Source organism: Cricetulus griseus, chromosome 2 (assembly GCF_003668045.3).
Source record: "Cricetulus griseus strain 17A/GY chromosome 2, alternate assembly CriGri-PICRH-1.0, whole genome shotgun sequence".
Classification (NCBI taxonomy): Eukaryota; Metazoa; Chordata; class Mammalia; order Rodentia; family Cricetidae; genus Cricetulus; species Cricetulus griseus.
The window spans coordinates 229,483,324-229,503,411 of NC_048595.1; the positions used below are offsets into that span (position 1 = coordinate 229,483,324).

General features: G+C 37.2%; 1 protein-coding gene across 1 annotated transcript in view; it reads right to left on the bottom strand.

Moving 5' to 3' along the window:
- The window catches only part of Neto1 (neuropilin and tolloid like 1), a 106,381-nt gene that overhangs the window by 78,641 nt on the left and 7,652 nt on the right, over positions 1-20,088 (bottom strand). The window contains exon 4 of the mRNA XM_035439073.1: positions 18,736-18,984. Within this exon, the coding sequence (XP_035294964.1) occupies positions 18,736-18,984 (249 nt within the window). The remainder of the gene's footprint in view (positions 1-18,735; positions 18,985-20,088) is intronic.

Consider the following 20,088-nt stretch of genomic DNA (forward strand, 5'->3'; position numbering starts at 1 on the left):
GCCAACTAGGCTGTGCCCAGCCTCAAAGAACAGGTGCCTAAGAGTCTACAGTCTCTACATTGTCTCCTAGAGGGAACTTGGTCATCATGTGTTGAGGAATATTTGTACACTGTTGAAGATGTATCGCTATGATTGGCTTAGCAAAGAACTGAATGGCTAACAGCTAGGCAGGAGAGGATAGGTAGAATTTCCAGTAAGAGATAAGAAAAGGAGAAGGAATCTAGCCATGTGCAATTCACCAACAAGACACATGGAAAGCAGAATGTATAGTGTGGATATGATACAACACACAATAGAATGTAGGTTTTAAAAATATGTTTAAGTTGTAAGAACTAGTTGGAAACTAGCCTAAGATAAGGCCAAATTTTCATAATTAATATGTTTCTATATCATTATTTGCCATATTGGCCATTAAGGCCAAGGAAGTTCCATAAGAAAGCTTACTACATTTGGTGCCCATTGTGAGGCACTAGATATAATGATTATCTAAATTACTCTAGAGTCACATATGGGGTTGAAACCTGACTGATCAGAGACTCAGAAGAGTAGCAATCAGTGACCTCCTCTCTCTCTTCTTTGTCCATTCATACCACCAGGGAATCTTTCCAAATCATGCCTACTACCTCCTGTGTCTCTACATATCCTGGGTCCTACAAAACATCTATAGAAAATGCTATCCCACAACAAACATTAAAATTCTAACACTCAGTAATATTATGTATATATCCTACACACCAATAAAGCCTGTTAGGAGATCTGAAATGAAATGAGATGTTCCATATCAATACATTGAATGTCATCTTTAGAATTTGGGATTTATTTATCACTCATTTTTTAAACTGAAAATCAGCTTTTCTAGAGTTTTTGAAGGGACAGTAAAAACAGCACCCTGGAATGTTTATAATCACCCTTAAACTTCCTAATTTAGTTGATGTTTTAGATTAAAGGGAGTAAAATAATATAAATACTGTGGACCTATTGTTATTGTAACTAAAGGTTTAGATGCTACTGATATTTGACAAACAAACTTGTATTCATATGAAAAGACAATGAAGTGGGTATAGAATGAGTATATTCTTACTGTAGAACAGCTGCTAAAAACCCACTGTATCAAGACTTTCTGAATGTGTGAAAGGAGCTTGAATGTCTTGTCTTCCAAACTGAGTAAAAAGAAACAGATTGAAATGTGGACTCTAGAGTCAACAAAAGCAGGTTTGAATGTTAGCTTCTTGAGTATGCACAAGCCATTCACCACTTCAAACTTCAAGTGACTCATGTATAAAACCAGGACATAGCAAAAACTGTGTAATTTTGTTTAAAAAAAAAGAAAGAAAGAAAGCAATCTGTGTTTCTAAAATCAGTTTAGTGGAATAGGAAATGATTCTGTTATTTTGGAACAGCAGTGCTCCAATAGTCTTAGATAACATCTACAGGGTACTTTTATGCACAATAGCCTCAGCTGTGGAGGTCTATCTGTGGTCACATGGTTGCATTGTTAATTCAGTCTTATGCAGGTATCCCAAATGTGAGAAAGCTCTTTCTTATTTCATTAGAATTCTTCAAATTCTTTAAAAATGTTTAGTTATTTGAGTTCTTGTCACAAGAAAAAAATTATCTTTAGCATACAGAGTATATATAGAATGATATTATCCAAATAAAAATTATTTAAAAAGGGATAGAGGCTGGCCTTTCTATTGATTCAAATGTTAAAGCATGTTTAAGAAGTATATTATAAGTTTTCTTTTTTTGTTGTTCATTTGTTTGTTTCTGGTAATCAGCCCAAGTCTCTTGTGCTAGCCATGGCCATACCATTCTGACTTCTGGATAAGAATTTTGCTGGAACTTTGTACCTAATGCTTCAACATTGGCATACACACAGTCCTCAATGCACATTTACGAAAGTGAACATAGTGGTATAAAGGCTCTGTGATTGGCTTACATGGTTAAAAACTCTTTCTGTTTCTATGTCATTTGTTCCTTTGCTTAGATGTATATTCTCCAAGATTCATTCCTTTGGAAACAGTACGGGTTTCAGTTCTTCTAAATTTCATCACTGAAAACTCTAATGATATTGGCTGGTTTGAATAATATTCCTCATGAGATGAAACATGTCATCAGAAAATACAGGCCCATAGGGCCATTTCTAGTGAAGGAGCTAGCTCAGAGTTAATGTCTAAAGACTGTGACATGAGATTAGAATCCGAGGCGAATGTTGAGGTGGGTGGGATAACACTATGATGGATATATGGGTTAGTCACACTTCTCCTCTTCCATTTTTGCCTCAGACTAAAGTACCTTCCAGTTCACAAGAAGACAGACTTGCTCAGAATATGTGTTACTGATGTAGCAATTTCCAGCTGTTGTTTATGGGCACCTATCTGTCCAAGCTCTAGAAATCATCCTACATACCTGAGTACTAGCAGAAGAAAGAAAAGAACCCCAGGAACACATCACAGAATGCCAGCCAAGTAATATTGAAAGGATTATTCTTTACATAGGTAAAGGGTTATCAATGATTCAGGGTAATTTATAATGATTTTGGAAAGTCTACAAGTAGCCTAGAGAAATTGTCTACAAATAATGGATTATGTAGCCCAATAGGAAATCACTAATGCCTTATTTGAGTTTAAAATAAATTTAAAAAGAAGAAATACCATCTTAGAAATTGTAGTCTTAGATTTAACCACTAGTAAAGATTGTGGCAAATTTAATTGTAAAGTCAGATGTATCTCTTGGTGATTTAAGGAGAATGATTGGCAGTAGGTCTGACCATAATGGCAAACATACTCTTAGGAGATGTAGAGGAGACGAAGCTGCTTGGTGAATGGTTAGTACTGTTATCCTTTCTTAGTGGTCCCTGACTATGTCGGTTGCAGACTTCACATCAAGTGATTCCCAAATGTTGTCCTTTCCTCACTGTCATCAACTGCTAAGCATGAAACATATTGTACTTGTTGACTCTAGGACACAGTATCTAGATCATATTTTCAAACCTCTCCTATTTTAGAAATCTCAACTTTTGTAATATGAATCATCTAAGCATTTAAGTCTTTAATTTTTGAAATTTAAAACTTAGATGAAAATAATGTAATGCAGCATAGGTGTGGTAGAGAAATCCTGTATTATTACAAATTCAAAATACATATTATAACATCTGCAATATAGTAAGAATTCAGTAATTCATTATTGTTAACAAGACGAATTTCTTATAATGAGACTTTTAGAAAGCAGGAATCACTGCTTAATTATGCCATATTTCATCCGAATTAATTTTGAATGACTGCATTTATCACATTAATCTGCAGGACAACTTTATTGAAAAACTTGAGAAAGGGGTATTATCTATCGAATGAAATAAAATATTTTGACACAGAGAAGCTATTTTTATAACTATGTAAGATATATGCATCAGTACATTTCCTAAAATATATATCCTTTTCCTATCTTGATATTTAGATTATATTGCATTGAGTATCATTATTTTGCACTATTATAGCTCACAAATGCAATTAGCTCAAGTCCTAACAGAGTCAGAAAACTGGTAAAGTAATTAAGTATTGCCCAAATAACAATTATGTAGTTAATGGATAAAAACAATAACTCATCTAACTCTTATTTTTAAAGCAAGAACAAATGCATTTCTTTAGGTTTCATAAGGTGATTGTGTGAATGGTTTAAAAGTTAAGGAGTTTTTACTGCTGCTTCAGAAGTCTGAAGTTTGGTTCCCAGAACCAAGGTCAGGCATTTCACAGCTGCACCTACAAGGCAACGCCTACCCCATCACCACGGACACTATATACAAAAATTAGAATAATGCAAAACACCGAGAGTCATTCATACATTAGAAATGCTAGGACATAATCCTAATTAAATAAGAATAAATGGGAACATTTCTGAAAGGAAATACTACAAAGCTCTACAGAATGAAAAATTAAAAGAGAAACAATATATTTTCAACATCCTTGTCATTTTTACATGTTATAGCTTGTATCTATCTCATGCATTTCAGAATTATTCCAAGGAAGGAAGTTCCTTTGCCTGTAACCATTATTGAGAAGGTATTGTTTCATAAATCAAAATAAATCTCCCTTTAATTTAAAAATTGGAGTGCACTGTAAAACTCTGCCTACCCGCAAAGAAAAACTGATGTCAATTGGTAAATTAGATCTGTAAGGAAAGAAGCCAAGACTGAATTAAATGTAAAATTTCCAAATACATAATTCTGTCTTTTGGTTTGCTGACACAAGTCCATTGGCTCATATTCAAGTCATGTCCTGTTTTAATATATAAAAGTACCATGATTAATTTGACTTTTCTCCTTAGTTCTCCCCTAAACTGTGTTTTACCTTTCTTGGCCACAATTCTTATTCAGCTTTAAATTCCCCATGTGCTCACAAAGATATTTAATTGATTAATTGGTCTCAACATGCTTCACAATAAGCATAGCACTTTCTAAGATTTGGTTCTCCAAGGGAAATTTTGACGCAGCTTAATCAATAAAACATCCATTTCCACTTCACTCTTTCAATACTAGTACTGATTTCTTACATGTTTTATTTTTCCAATTCCAGATTTCCTTTTCAATTCATCAACACAGATGCTAGACTAATGTTACTGTCTACATTTTCTGATTGGATTACATGTGTTGTGCTTCTCTGCTTTTGTGCTCTCTCTAGTCAATCTGTCCCTCACATCCACATAACTCACAATCCTATAATAAAGCACAGTGTCAGATGTCACTATTCAATTAGCTCATCATTGCCTTTTGCACTGCTAAAGTTACATGTGTGAATCTTTGGCCTGTCTCCCAGAGCCCTTCATCATACCAATCAAATTATTAACTATTAAGTCAGTCTTAACTTCATGGCTTTCAAAGTCACACTCTACAAATAGCTTTGACTACTAAATACATATCAATGCACCAGAAGTTTTTTTCTATTATGGAGTCTCACACATTCTATCTTCTTTGATTATTGATATCTGTCCATTAGTTTACAAACTCAATGAGGAAGGCACACAAAAACTCACCAAATGTTAGCTGTTGCTAATCTCCAATGAGCCTGCATTCTAAAGATGCATTCTGCATCCCCTTTGCCTCAAATCATGGTGTCAACTGAAGGAGAGACTATTCTGCTGTAATTCTATTTAGAGAAGCATGAGTGGTTACTGCTGAGTGAGTGCACGAATACTCACTCCCTGTCCATCTCAGTGAGGTGACGGAAGGCTCTGTAAAAAAGCAGGGCTGAACCACAAAGCTCACATAGCATACCTAGTTGATGCCTTCATTTTACTGACTGTGTCTATCTCAAAGTACTCACCGAGTTGGGGATAACCACTTATTTCTTTAAAAACATTATTAAGTTCAAGATAAAATTCTACATTTCAATTGATTACATATCTTGGCATCATGTAACAAAAAGTTGGAGGCAATTCTTTTTTTTTTTTTTAATGAGGCAGGGTTTCTCTGTGGCTTTGGAGGCTTTCCTGGAACTAGCTGTTGTAGACCAGGCTCATCTCGAACTCATAGAGATCCGCCTGCCTCTGCCTCTGTTCTTGTTGAAATAATTAATTAAAGGTTTACATGTGGTCTCACATGAACACATATGAAGAAATGGTAGTAATCTGCTATATTGCTAGGTAACAAAATCCACAGTTACCCTTGCCAGGTGGTGAGATCCAGAAATATGAATTCACAGAGCAGGAGAGTGATTGAACCTGAGTCTGATTCAAAGAAGGTGCTGTGGTGGAACATGGTCATGTTGCATGAAATATGGCACAACAAACAATGACATGAACGAGCACATGTATGGGGGAGGGATCTAGGAGAAGGGGAGACGAGGAGGGATGCAGAGGACATGAGGGAAAAGAAAGGTTGAGTCAGGGGCAGAATAGAAGATAATAAGGATGGAGATACCATGAGACATTTTATGTTTACAGAGAAATCAGGCACTAGGGAAATGTCTGAAGATCTACAAAGATGACACCAGCTAACAATCTAAGCAACATAGGAGAGGCTACATTAAATGCCCTCCCCTGATAATGAGATTGATGACTGACTTATATGCCACCTGATAGCCCTCATACAGCAGCTTAGGAAGTAGAAGCAGATACTCACAACTAATTACAGAATTGAATTGTAATAAAGATGCTGAGAGAAGGATGAGTGTAGAGCAAAGGGGTCCAGACCAAGCTGGTGAAACCCACAGAAACAGCTGACCTGAATATTGGGGAACTCTTGGTCCCCAGACTGATATCTGGGATACCAGCATGGGACTGATTCTGACCCCAGGAACATGGGTTTCAGTGAGGAAACCTCGGAAATCTACGGGACATCCTGTAGTTGTTTAGTACTTATCCCTAGCACAGGTGTGGACTTTGGGTGCCCATTCCACATAGATGAATACTCCCTGAGCCAAGATATATCGGGGTGGGCCTAGGCCCTATCCAAAAGGATATGATAGACTCTGATGAAACCCTAAGGAAGGCCTCACCATCCAGGGGAAGCAGAAAGGATATGTGATAGGTAGGGTTTTAGTTGGGGGGGGTTGATAGGGGAGGACTGGAGGGCAAGGAAACTGGGATTGTCATGTGAAACATTCTTGTCTCTAATTCAAATAAAAAATTAACAAAAAAGCACATATACTGTGTGAGTAAATACAGGATAATAGATAAGTTACTGCAGACCTACACAGACTACTAAAACACCCCATCACACTTCTCTCGTGCTCAGAAAGGGACTGATCATTACTGAATATATTTTAAGGGGGAAATCTTTAATACAAACTATTTGTAATCATGACCACCAGCAATGAGTAGCTTTTCATGTTAGAAAGCACTAGTGTGCACATTTTCTCCTGGGGATGAGATATTTCAATCATAAGTAATGAGAACATATGCCTTAACAACAAGTTGGACTTCATAGTATAAATAAATGGTGATCTCAAACAGGACACATCAGGTGTTGTAAGGAAAAATAAAACTATTTCCGATCTGAGCTGAACAGTGAAAAGTGTAGTGCAGTGAGCAGAAATGCCAACACTAGTACTTTGCATAGGGAACTCGCACTAGGCCTATTTACCTAATTTCTACATTTCTCTTGTATTGAGGGATTGTTAGCAGTGCAGTTCAGATGCAAATTCTCTCTCTCTCTCTCTCTCTCTCTCTCTCTCTCTCTCTCTCTCTCTCTCTCATGCACACACACACACACACACACACTATGGAAATGTGGGAGCAGAACAAAAAACAGGGCTGGCAGAATCAGAAATGGGATGTCCATTCAGAACTTAAAGAAGGAGAAGGTGGAAAGGGTCATGAGAGGGAAATTCCAGGCTTGGAGTTATCGAGGAGTGAAGTGTGCAGGCCTAGGAAGATTCCCGAAAGCAGTAAAAGCAGTGTCAGAAGCCAGAGAGAGAAGGCGCTGTGTGGAAATATACTGCGGAAATAAGACTGCTGTCAACAGCAAATAATCATGATCATTGTTTTTAACTGATTTTATTATTTTGTTGTAGAATGAAAGGCAAAATATTACTTAGAAATTGTTATGAAGGCAAAGCAATGTGTTCCTGTGCAAATAAACTAGCTATAATTTTACCAAGAGTTATCCAGTCATTTGCAGCAGGAGATCTCTACAAAGGGAATGCATTTTTCCACTACCAGAACTCTGCTTCTGATGCTTTTGTCATTGTCATGACAACTCTAATCTGTGTTTCCTACGTTATCAACCCTGCCATTGGCTATTCTATTGGTTCTACTATGCTTGTCATATCTGCCAGGGGAATAGCACATTCCTTTCAGACAAAAGTGCCACTGATTTCCTTACTTTCTCTGCTATATGAGTTTCTGTCTGTATCACCTAGTGAAACTCCTCAGGGTTTTGAAGTGCAGCTTTCTGTTTCCAGGGAGGAGAACAACCATCTGATTTGGATTATGATCAACTCAGAGTAGAACTGACATATTTATGACTAATATATCTTTCTGCCTAAAACAGTTAACTGTAACTCTTGTGGGCATATGTACTGCTGGTTGGGAACTGTCATGCTATATTATAATCCCTCTGTTGCTCCTAAGCTAGGCTGGTTGAAATGAGTTGTCTGAAAGTGGCTGAGAAGAGAAAAGTGCCATAAGGACAAACTGAAGCAGAATTTCAGGCAAGTCAGCAGAGCTGTGTAGTGGCGGGAAATTAGCCAATTGAGCAGGCAGGAACAGACAGCACGGGCTGCTGAAGCAAATTCAGCAGGCAGATACTCCATGAAGAGGCAGAGGCTTGAAGGTGCCAGTTCCCATAAGTAGCTATTATTTGACACGGGCAAAAATATCACCATCCCATGCACGTCTCTGGAAAAGATGGCGATTTTTTTGGTTTGTTTTTGTGGGGGTTGTAGTCATATAATGTGCATAAAGATGCAGTTCACATAAAATCGAATGACATAAAAGACACAAACATACATCTATATCCACCTAGACACATATTATTAATTTGTATGCAGAAAAATCCAGATAAGAGGACATTATGACAAGGGCAATTGTAATATTTGAACTTCAGATAAACATCTCCTGTTCTCCATTTCCATAGGCAAAGTAACCCATTAGTTTACCTTTGTTCATCTGCCACATTCAATACATACTTTAAATGTTTAGTTATATATTCTATGAGTATGCTGATACTCCTGCAACAATTTAACACAATATTAGTGCCTTTGGACACATTGGAAATGTTGTATCAATGAATCATGAGATCTGTATTCTTTCTTCTGGAGACTGGAGGGGGGATTTCTACATGCAGGTGGAGGCTGCCCACATTCCTTAGTGCATGGCTTCCCATCTTCAAAAGCCAAAATAACCATATTCTATTTCATAGGTTGTCATGAGACAGGGACATTTTTGCCTCCCTGTTTCACACTGAAGGACTCTGTCAATCCCCTGTGATTTCACATGGAACCCAGAAGACCATGGCCCACCTTAAAGTCAGATTATTGGCAACATTCAGCCCATTGAGATAAGCTTTGCTTTCAATGTCATTTAACATAATTTCAGAGGTTCCAGAAGGGAAAACATACTAATCTTTGTGTATAAACATGGTATGCACTCACTCACATATGATTTTTAGACATAGAGCCAAGGATTACCAGCCTACAATCCATGCTGCCAAAAGAACTAGGAAACAAGAAAGACCCCAAGAGAAGATTGCATAGTCCCTGGATGAAGGGGAGGGGGACAAGAACCCCTGAACAAAGTGGGAGCATGGGGGTGATGGTGAAGGAGAGGAAGGAGGTGAGAAGGAAGAAGGGGAGAGGGAAGAGAACCAAAGGACTGAGACAGGGGAGGAATAGAGGAGGGTAAGAAAGGAGAGGCCTTGATAGAGGGAGACTGTGCAGGTTTGGAGAGAGGTCTGGCACAGGAGAAATGTTAGGGGATCCACAGGGATGACCCCAACTAAGACTCCAGGCAGTAGTGGAGAAGAAGCCCTTGATGCCTTTCCCCTGTAATGAGATTGATGACTACCTTGGTTGCCATTCCTAGAGCCTTCATCCAGTAGCTGTTCGAAGCAGAAACAGGCACCACAGCTAATCACTGAACCATACTCCTGGAATTCAGTTGTGGAGAGGGAAGAGGGATCAGCAAAGGGCCAAGATAGTGCTGCAGAAACCGGCAGAAACTGTTGACCTGACCTAGTGAGAGCATGGAGACCCTAGTCATAAAACTGGGGAAACAGCATTGGATCAAACCAAGCCCTCTGAATGTGGGTACCAGCTAGGAGGCAAAGCCAATCTATGGGACCTCTAACAGTGGAACCAGTCTTTAACCCTAGAGCACAAATGGACTTTGGGAGCCCATTCCTTATGGAGGGTTACTATTGCAGCCCAGATACAGCAAGGAGGGCCTAGGCCCTCCCCCAAATGATGTGACAGACTTTGGAAGGTCCCTGGTGGAGGGCCTCACTATCCGTGAAGAGGAGTTGGAGGATGGGTTGGGGTTGCAGTGGGAACCTGGGAAGATGGGAGGGCAAGGGAATGGGAGGATGCATATAAATATGAGTAGTAGTTAAAGAATAAAAATGAAATTAAATAAAAGTTCTGCCTTACAGTCAGAAAACAACTTCACTAAGTTTCCAATAAGTACAGCATAGATTGCTTTCCTCTCAACTACCATAATCATGTCCCTGATTTCCTGTGCATCTTAGTTAGCAGGGTTTTGACTCTCTCATTTCCATCAATAATTTACTTAAAATGATGATGTGTATGTTCTGTAAGGCATGACCTTTTCTCTTCCTTGAGCCTTTAATTCCTCTGAAGTTCCTACTGACCGTGATGATACCATGTGTCTTCTCATAGTCCACTTAAGTAATATAAACTTTTCCTCTAACATATTTCTCAATATTCTTCCAGATTTTAACCACTGATGTTTCCAAGACTATTTTTAAGAGAATTGTATTTTAATAATTTACTTCCAAGAATTAAAATAACTATGTGTCTCACAGTACTGTTAGAATAAATTTCTGAAAATGTAATGGCTTTTAGGAAAATCAAATGTATTAATTTGCATTTTTTGATATCAGAAGTCCTTTGGGGGGATCTAGGTGATACTCCATTTTCATTTTGTCATTTTTTGTTTCTAGATACTGTCTACATACATCACCTACTACTTCTCCATCTTCCTTTAAAGGGAGCTGGAGTCTGCCTTATATCATCTCACATGACACAAAGTCTTCTATACCTTTATTTCATAGGGAAGGTACTTGGGCTTTGGTGTGGCCACTCAGATAACCTGGGATCATCACTCAATATTAAATTTGAATGATACATGTCTTTAATGTTGCACATTGTGTGTGTGATTCTATCTCCCCTTACACATGTAACAGCACACTCATGGATTCCTGCAAATACATGTTGAGGGCAGAGCATATGACCTGATTATTAGTCTGTTATACAGATTGATTTGATCAGAGACAATGAATTAATTTAATGGTTGCTACAGTTACAGCATACTGTTTTTGTACTATTATGATCCACAAAGTGGACCAGATATATTCATTGGATAAATAAGTAGCAAAAAAAAGTGGGATGAGAATATAAGGTGTGGTTCTTTATGTACAAAAACCATGTTTTACCTTTATAGCTATAATGACATCAAACATTAAAATAGAAAGTCACTCTCGGTTATTACAATATTGTTTTCTTATAATTACTCAACTGATTTCATATACTACTAAATTAAAAAAATAAGTCTCAATCTGTCTGTAAAATTCTATGAAAGATAATGTTTTAAATATGAAGGTTTCCTTAGGTAAATGTATCTGAAATGTATAAATTGAAATGCATTTTACTCAAACATGCAATGCCAAATTAAATGTTCAGCGGAGTATTCTGGGAAATATTATACTAATCACGTAAGTAAACTAAACAAATCCCTGGACATGAGAAGTGCCAAAATGGAGAATGAATGCCTGTGTCCTCTAGTTAATTTTCGTCAAATTTCTTTAGCATTCTTTTTTAGTTATGCTACTTTTCTTACTAATTAAAAGGAAGGCTGGGTGTTAGTTATGTGATGATAGCTTTGGATGCAAAGGTGACCTCACAGCTAGGTGAAGCGTGGCTTCAAACCTCTTTTCAATAAACCAGCCAGCATTCCCACACCTGCTTCTAAGCCTCCTCTAGGAGATTTGACAATATGCCCCTTTCTTAGTTCAGTTGCTTACAGTAGCCCTAGAAAAAGGTGCACTGTACAGTGACTAAAAGAAACTAACATCACAAGTAAGATTCAAAGAGGCATGTCTGAGGAAGGACAAAAATTTGAGTTACAACTGAATGAAGAATCTCCAATTTCCCTCTTAAGTATTAGCCTGTGAAGCACAAGTTTCCACAGAGCACTATACACACAGAGAATCATGTCAGCAGAAAAAAAATATGAGAGATGAACAAGAAACCAATGATCTACTTCATGATGACTTGGGTGGGGAAGGCAAAAAGTTTAAGAGATGAAGAAGAGAGGCAAGGAGCCATTGTTAATTGAAAGACATTTCTGACAACATTCAAAAAGTGAAATCTTCAAGTTATAGCAGGGAATTGTGAGATAATACCATAGTTTTCTATAATTAAATTTCTTAATATAACTGCACTAAAAAGTAATTTCAATATGTGATAACATTGGAGTCATAGTTTCTACTCTTTTTCAGAAGGCATGTCAGTGCAGAGTTACATAAACTGGTAAGCAAGGAAGTCTCCATGTCTGGACAGATCTCATGAACCAGGCAGCATGTCCTACCATGCCCTCTGACTTCTACTCCTTGCTCCTTTTTTCCAGCATAATATTTTTATTGATTATTTAGCAATTTCACATCATATGCCCACATTACACTCACTTCCCATTCTTCTCAGATCCACATGCCACCCTTGTGACCTCCTCACCAGGGAAAAACCGAAGAAAGAAAAAATAAAACACAAGTCCAATTTGTGTTGCACATGCACTGACTGGACAACGGTCAGACTCTCAGGCCCTTAACGAAAACCGAGTCGTCTCCATCTGCTCACTGACAGAAGCCCTTAGTTGAGCACTTCAACATCCTTACTACAATTTTAAGAGTTCTCTTCTGTTGTTTCCTGTATAGGCTGATGCTTTTTATTGGGGTTAGGGGTGTCACTGAAGCATTCTGTGTCCTTAGTTTCTCAATTGTGCATCTGAAGTCATCAATACCACTGCAAAAGTAACTTCCTTGCCCTTTACAGTCAGTGGTACAGAGATCATACAGTTCCACATGGTCACTGGTGATACCTCTCCTTTTGTTGTTTGTTGTGTTTAGTATCATAAAAGAACGAGTGAAAGAAACCCCAAAGTCTTTTTATATTCCAAAGAAGATACATAACAATGTTGGAAACTCTGCGGTCCCATGCAGGATATACCACGTTCCAAACTATCCACCCAGCCTTGAACCAATGAATAACTGCAAACAACAGGCTTGCACTTGAACACTGTCTATCCTGAAGAAATCTGACAACATCTTTATTGTACAGGAAACTGCTCAGCAATCTTCTCTTTCCTTTTATTTTGCTTTTGGTGTTCTCTGCACAGATGGAAGCTAATCCTGGAAAGTCTCTCTCCCACTCTCAAGTTCTCTCCTGAACACCCACCTAGACCAAGCAGCAATGTCTTCCTTCTGACATTCCCCCATCTCTCAGCCTGAGTCCTCCACAAGCTATTGATGAGAGGAACCAGCGAATGGTCTGGATGAGTGAGAAACAGGAACTGAAAAAATGAGTCTCACATGAAAATCAATGCTACCTGCTCTACATTTAAATTTTTTATTATGCTTGAAGTTTTGCCTTTTGTTTCATGAGAAAATATGCCTCAAAAGTTTGCATTTCACAGCCATTCCTAGGCTGAAATGAGACTAGTTTGCATCAACACTATAAACACAATAGATTAAAAGATAACATTAACTAACCTAAGTTATGTTATATTCACTTTCTATGTCAAAAAGATTTTTTTATTTTAAATCTTAGACTACCAAAGATTCTTTCTTTTAGGTAAAATTTAAACTAATCTTTAGAGAATTTTCTTTTATGTCAGAATAGATACAATAACTGCAGTTATCTATCCCTAAATGATGACCTCTGCCAACTGAAAGAAGAATCATACTTCTCCAGGAGTAAGCCTAAGAGTCTCCACAGAAAAGCAACATTATATGTACTCAGCAGGTTTCATATATATATATATATAATATATAATATATACATATATTATATATATATGAAGAGGTCATGAATTTGAAAGAGTAGGGGTATGAAGATGATGTAAACATTATACTCATTTGCAAATATCTCAAAAAGTAATAAATCTAAGTTGTTAAAGGAAATTTAGAGTCTTTGCAAGTAGTTCAGTGAATATTCACTCACTCCAGGAGGATAAAGTTGCACCAAATCATTAAGACACCATTAAACACAAAGCTGTTTCTACTTAATCTCTCTGTGCACAGAGATATTCTTGAAATGTTTGGTTTAAACCTCTGCACTACAGTGTACTCTTCACAATGCCTTTGAAGTCACTCAGCAAGCAATTTGAGAAAGGCTATGAGTCAGCCAACTGCCCCTAAGACTTTGAGCTCTTCAAATGAAAGATGCTAGCTAAGTACAAAGTATCATAATCATCACAAAGTATTTAAAATTCTACTCACTTCAATGAGAGTGCCTAACTCAACCTCACCTCTGTGACAGTGAGGTACAGTCCTTCAGCTAAGCTTCTTCAGTAGGATGTTTGTAACGTCTCATAGAAATAGTATAGAAAAAAATGTGGAAGATTCGGTATGATTTACCTTACTGGTCTGAAAATGCAGGAAAATAAAAACATAAAGCAGAAGATTAGCAAAATATGCATGTGACTGAAGGGAGCAAAGATTGCCTTCTCTGGAAGTATGACCTTCTCCATGTTTTCCTACACTCTGATGGATTAAAGCATCCCTGGGTGGTACCACTGACCTTGGAGTTCCAAAGATATAGTTATAGTCTCACTGTTTTCTAGCGGCAAAGAAAACCACTGCAAGAAGGCACCTGGAGAACTGTTACTTCCTGCTTAAAATGTTTTTCCTAGGTTGAATTTACAAAAATATGGAAGAGAGAAACAACATTCTTCAATTAAAACCATTTTATTGCCATAGTTTCTTATATTTTTATTTTAAATGATCTGTTTACACAAATAATATCAAAAATATAAAGCTAGTTTTAGAAGCATCTTTAAGTTTACTGATAAACATAAGTAAATTTTTACTCTGGTTCTATCTGGCTCTAAGAACGCTCCTTTGACTGCCGTCCCATGCCTCAGGGTACTCATTCTTATGAATTTGATGTATATTGTTACAGCTTTCGTCAAGGCATACTAGGTTTTTAAATTTCTGTGATGCTCATTTTAAGTAGTGTTAATGATGTAACTTGTTAAATGAGAAAATAATAAGTTGTCTAAGAGTACATATGTTTATATGTTTAATATGATGTCTTGTTGAATTGGCTGAGTCTTATCATATTTTACAATTTGTAGTTCTAAATGTTTTTCATGTCTTAGTACTTAGCCCTCGTGTTCAGTTTTGTTTTGTTGAGACAGAGTTTTTCTGTGAAACCCTGAAAGGCATAGAGCTTTTTCTATAAGCCAGGGTGGCCTTTAATTCACAGATACCTACTCGATTCTGCTTCCTTAGTGCTGGGATTATTTGTATGTGCCACCACACCCAGGCAGGACCACTCAGCTCTGCTATTGGAACCCAGACATTGTATGGCTGCTGTTCACTCACCACACAAGATGCAGGGGAAATGTCCCTGTGTTAATAATCCTTTTTGAAGTATTCAGAAGCATGGGCCCACTGGCCCTTCCTTCTTTAAGCTTCAAGCTCTTCTTTGTGGACCCTAGAATTTGAACTAGCTGATTATTTCCTCATCTTGAAAGTAATTCCAGACTACTCTCCCAAGTGATTCATCCCTGTACTCAAGACTGAAGTGATGACACAGGAACCAAAAATAACCATCAGTGAACTAAAAAGTAAAAAACCATTAAAATGGGTAGGAAAAGGGAACACCTTCTTCAACACCATTTCCCTGGTAGTTTTGTTGGCTGTCTTCCTATCCTCCTTATACTAGTTCTGGTTGACTGATTTTCAGACATCACTGCAAATTCAAAAGCCTAGACACTAGGGCCAGCAGGAGCTACAGATGAAAGGGAAAGTTATTTTATTTTTTGAAATGATTAGAAAAGTCAGACACTGAGTTCTTAGGAAACAAACAATTTTGGAGCTGAGTGAAGACACAAAGTAGCAAGCTAGCAAGGAAAAAATGGAAGCAAGAAGCCAGAAAGAATGCAGATGATACGAGAATGAGCCAATGGGAGTTTTTCTGAAGCAGTGCTGGAAAACTTGACGCACATTTTAGTAATAAAAGACCAAGTACCCTAGATCAGTATCATAAAATATATCAGTAATGAAACTGAATTTCCAAGACTCCCCATGCATGCAATCCTCTGACGGTAATCTGGATATGCAGGAATGGCTGCACACAGGAAACATTGCACCTTGTGATCCCTAAATCCTAACTGAAAATGTACCCATCTGTATATATATTGTATAGACAGACATGTGCATAGAAATGCACACGGATATGTGTGTCAATCTTGTTAGCTTGACAAATGCAATTCACCCTAGGAAATAAATATCCACTCAGTTTAGTGCCTGGAAATCAAGTTTTTCAGACTTCCATGTTAAAATTCAGACTTTTGGATTATAGTACATAAGTCATCTGACCATCCTGAAGCTATTTCTTCTTGAATGTATTTTATGACTATCATTATAAATAACTATAACTTCTCCTATAGAGGCTTTGGCCCAAATAAGTAATCTAACAAAAAGTGATGTGACATAGGGACATCATAGTTTTAGTGTACACACTAAACTATATAATGGATGACTTATACATAAATAATATTATCTTTACTTTTTATAAAATAATGTTATAAAAGATAAAAACCATTGTAGATTATGTCTAAGGTTAATAGCATGAGAAAGAAAACATAAAGCCGTACCTGGATACCTTGCCTGGCCCTAAAGTTAGTGTGTCCCTCCACCCCCTTCCCTCCTCAAGTCCTAGGGCTGATGAGTTGGCCCTTCTACTTCACTCTGCTTCTACTTTGGTGACAAGATGATTTATACATGACTTAATACTTAGAATCATGAAATCAAACAGAGGAACTCTTCCTCAGTTTCCCCTGTGCAGTACGTAAGTCAAAATACCAAATAAAATTTAAAACTAAGTGACAACCAAGGCAGTTGGGCTCAGGATTGAAAAGCTGTCTGAGCAGTCACGAAGCTGTGCCCTCTGTCTACTCCCACACTGGCTTTGCTTCCTCAGCCATACCTTCTTATGAATGAGCTACTGATTGCTTTGTCACAATGGCACAATGACATCGTAAAATTGCTGCATTTCCTATTCTTATGGTACTACTCTTTGTCCTATGCTAATAGGAGATTCTCTTTTGCATTTAAGCTCATCTATTAAGATAGATACCTGAGTCCATTGCTAAATCAGTGTATTTTTCTGAGATTTTTCTTATGGGGCTCCTCCTGACTGATTTGTCCCTGATAATAAAGATAATGTATTAGACCTACAGAAATAACTGACACTTAGGTTTTCCTATGACTTCTGAAACCCTGGGATAATGGATAGGTACTACATTTACGTTATGCCAAAAGAAGCAAGCAGTGGGCAGGACATTGTTACATTAGGAAAGGGTTCTGGCTGTTGTGAAAATCTTTAGGAGAGGATACTTTCAAACCCTAGACATTACGTTCACAATCAACAAACTCATAGTGCAAATATACTTACAAAACCCTTCCTCGTGTAAGCATTTTTATTTACAGGTTATATCCAAAATCGTCAGTTACCCAAAAATACACATTTAAAAATACAGGACAAATAATATAATAGATAAAAGAGCATACATGTTCATTTCTTTTTGAAACATGGCAAATTAGTTTTATTGTAGCACATGAAATATCCATGCCTTCTATGTGCAGTCTATAACAGTGAACTATTATAATGCCTAAGGTTAATCCACATAACACATTTAATATCTGAATTGTTTAACAAATCCTATATGTCATAATGTAACCAATCCTAAATCATATGTCAATTATGTTCAAAGTTGTGAACTTTTTGTTCAAAAAACCCTATTTATAAGAAGGCTCTTTGCAATTCTTTTCTTTTGTGGGAATGGGGATTAGGGCCAGGGCCTCTCAGGCTAGGCAAACACTCTACCACTTAGCTATCCCTCAGTCGTCTGCTTCTATTACGTGAAGTATTAGCCTCACAGATTTTCTCTATATTCTATGTTTCTTGTTACCTATTATAACTAAAGCAAAACAACACATGCAAAGTTATGTGTAGCTTATAATTTGAAGGACTTTCTTCAACTAGAGAAAAAGATGGCTTCAGTGAATCGAATATCAATTGATGAGTATGGGATGATTTGCAGATATAAGAATATGATAATATACTCTGGTAGTGGCGAAAGACGGGTTTTCTTAAATGGAGCCCTTCAGCATCACCAAACCCTTTGAATATTTGTTGAAAATTGACATAAGCTGAGTAATTTATGACTATTCCTATTTCCAGCTAGACCTTAGAGTGAGCTACTGGCTCCCACGGGCCTCTGTTTTCATTTCCTTAAACCTCTGAAAGACTTCCATTTTAAAAAAGAAATTTGGATACTGTATAGAAGGATGCATTTCCCTTATAAATAATAACTTTCAGTTCAAATTTACTTTTAGTCTCAAATTCTTTAAAATTACTTTAGTGGATATCCTTTATAGTATTACAATTGTCTTTTCAAGTTTAGTGAGAACATACCTATATTCAATCTCCATATTACAGATTGTCTCTCAAATAACACATATCAATATAATGGAAGTCAATTCAGTTAATTGTGTTCCTGATGACCACACAGAATTGTCATCCATTTTTTTTTTTGTCTACTTAACAGTAGATAAGATTTAAGGTTTTTTTTTTGTTGTTGTTGTTTGGTTTGGTTTTTGTTTTCAGAATTTGGGAAGCATTAAGAAAGTTGGTTATAGGTTGTTGGTTTTTTTTTTAAGCATAAGTTGAAATTTCACTTAAAAAATTTAACATCTTACAAAAGATTGGTAGTTTGAAAATAGAAAAGTAAAAGGGGGAGATAAGAAAAAAGTTTTGAAAATGAGCTTCTACTTACCAGGTGTGAAATTATATCGAGCTGAAAATCCCATCGACTCCAGCTCGCCATCAGCAAAAAATTTAATCCACAGAAATCTTCCACTAGATTTTATTACAGGTGGATTCTGCTGTCCACAGAACCTTCCGATTATTGGAGAAAAGCCAAAAGGTCCATCTCGTACTTCAATGTGATCAAATTTGCACTCCCAAGATGGTTCAATCGAGTATTTTTCATCAAAGTAGAGTTCAATGCACTGCCTTGGGGCAGCTGTGAAAAGCAAAATAAGATTATATGTAGAAAGCAGTTTCTTAAATCTTGAGGCTGGTTAACTGATTCTACAGGAGATTCTATTTGTGTACTCTCCAATAGAACTCTGTAAAGAGTTACATGGAAGTACAAAGAAAGAAGATGGTTAGCATTCTAGAGACATTTTCATTAAAGAACACCTAAAAGTTGGCCTTTAAAACTGATAACATTGCACAAAACACTATTGTAACATGAAACAGCTAACATGGAACCAACACCACGTTAGCAATGCTGTTAACTCTTGTTAGATGGCAGAGGGGTGTAGTTCTCTCTTTTCTTATAACCTCCAGTGTTCAGGTTTAAAGGCAGAAGGCACTAAGGAATTATCCCCCAGGCAGTTATGCAACCACTAAAGTAGCTGCTACCAGGTATCTTGATTAGATCCAAGTGCATTTACAAGGTATTAAGGGTAATGATCCCAGAAATCAAATGTGATCTCATCATTTTCCACTTGGATTCCAGTAGTAGTCTCATCAGCTGAAGTACATACAGATCAATTCACTTGACAGATAAGGGCCTTGAGGAAGTCCCACTTCCATGATCTTATCACCTCTGATCTACAAATCCCAAGGTACTTGGAGCATGCCTTGATTACTAACACATCATGCCCTATGCAGCTGGAGTATATTTGTTTTGCTCCCTGTCTTCCCTGTCTAGATCACTACAGTTTAACCCCTCTTTATGGAGGGAGGGTTTCATTTGCCTGTTTTCTATTGTTTGATTTTGTTTTTCTGTGGAGGTTGTTGAACCCAGGGCCTGAAACATGGTAAGGGAATGCTCCACAACTAAGCCAGATCTCCAACTCTCCTAGACAATTTCTTCTTGTTTAGAGGAAATTCTCCTCTCAGACACTTCATTAAAGACAGGAACCTGTTTTACTTACTTTCCCTGGAACTGAAGCACAATATATGTCATTGTGTATTTTTCAATATTATGTTGAATAAATACAATATAGTTTCCCTTCATAAAAGTTTCTATAGCTCTCTGAAAAACAGAAGAATCTGATGAGCCTAGCAACATATCATTAACTACAGTAGTACATATTTTAATATTCCTTCACACTGT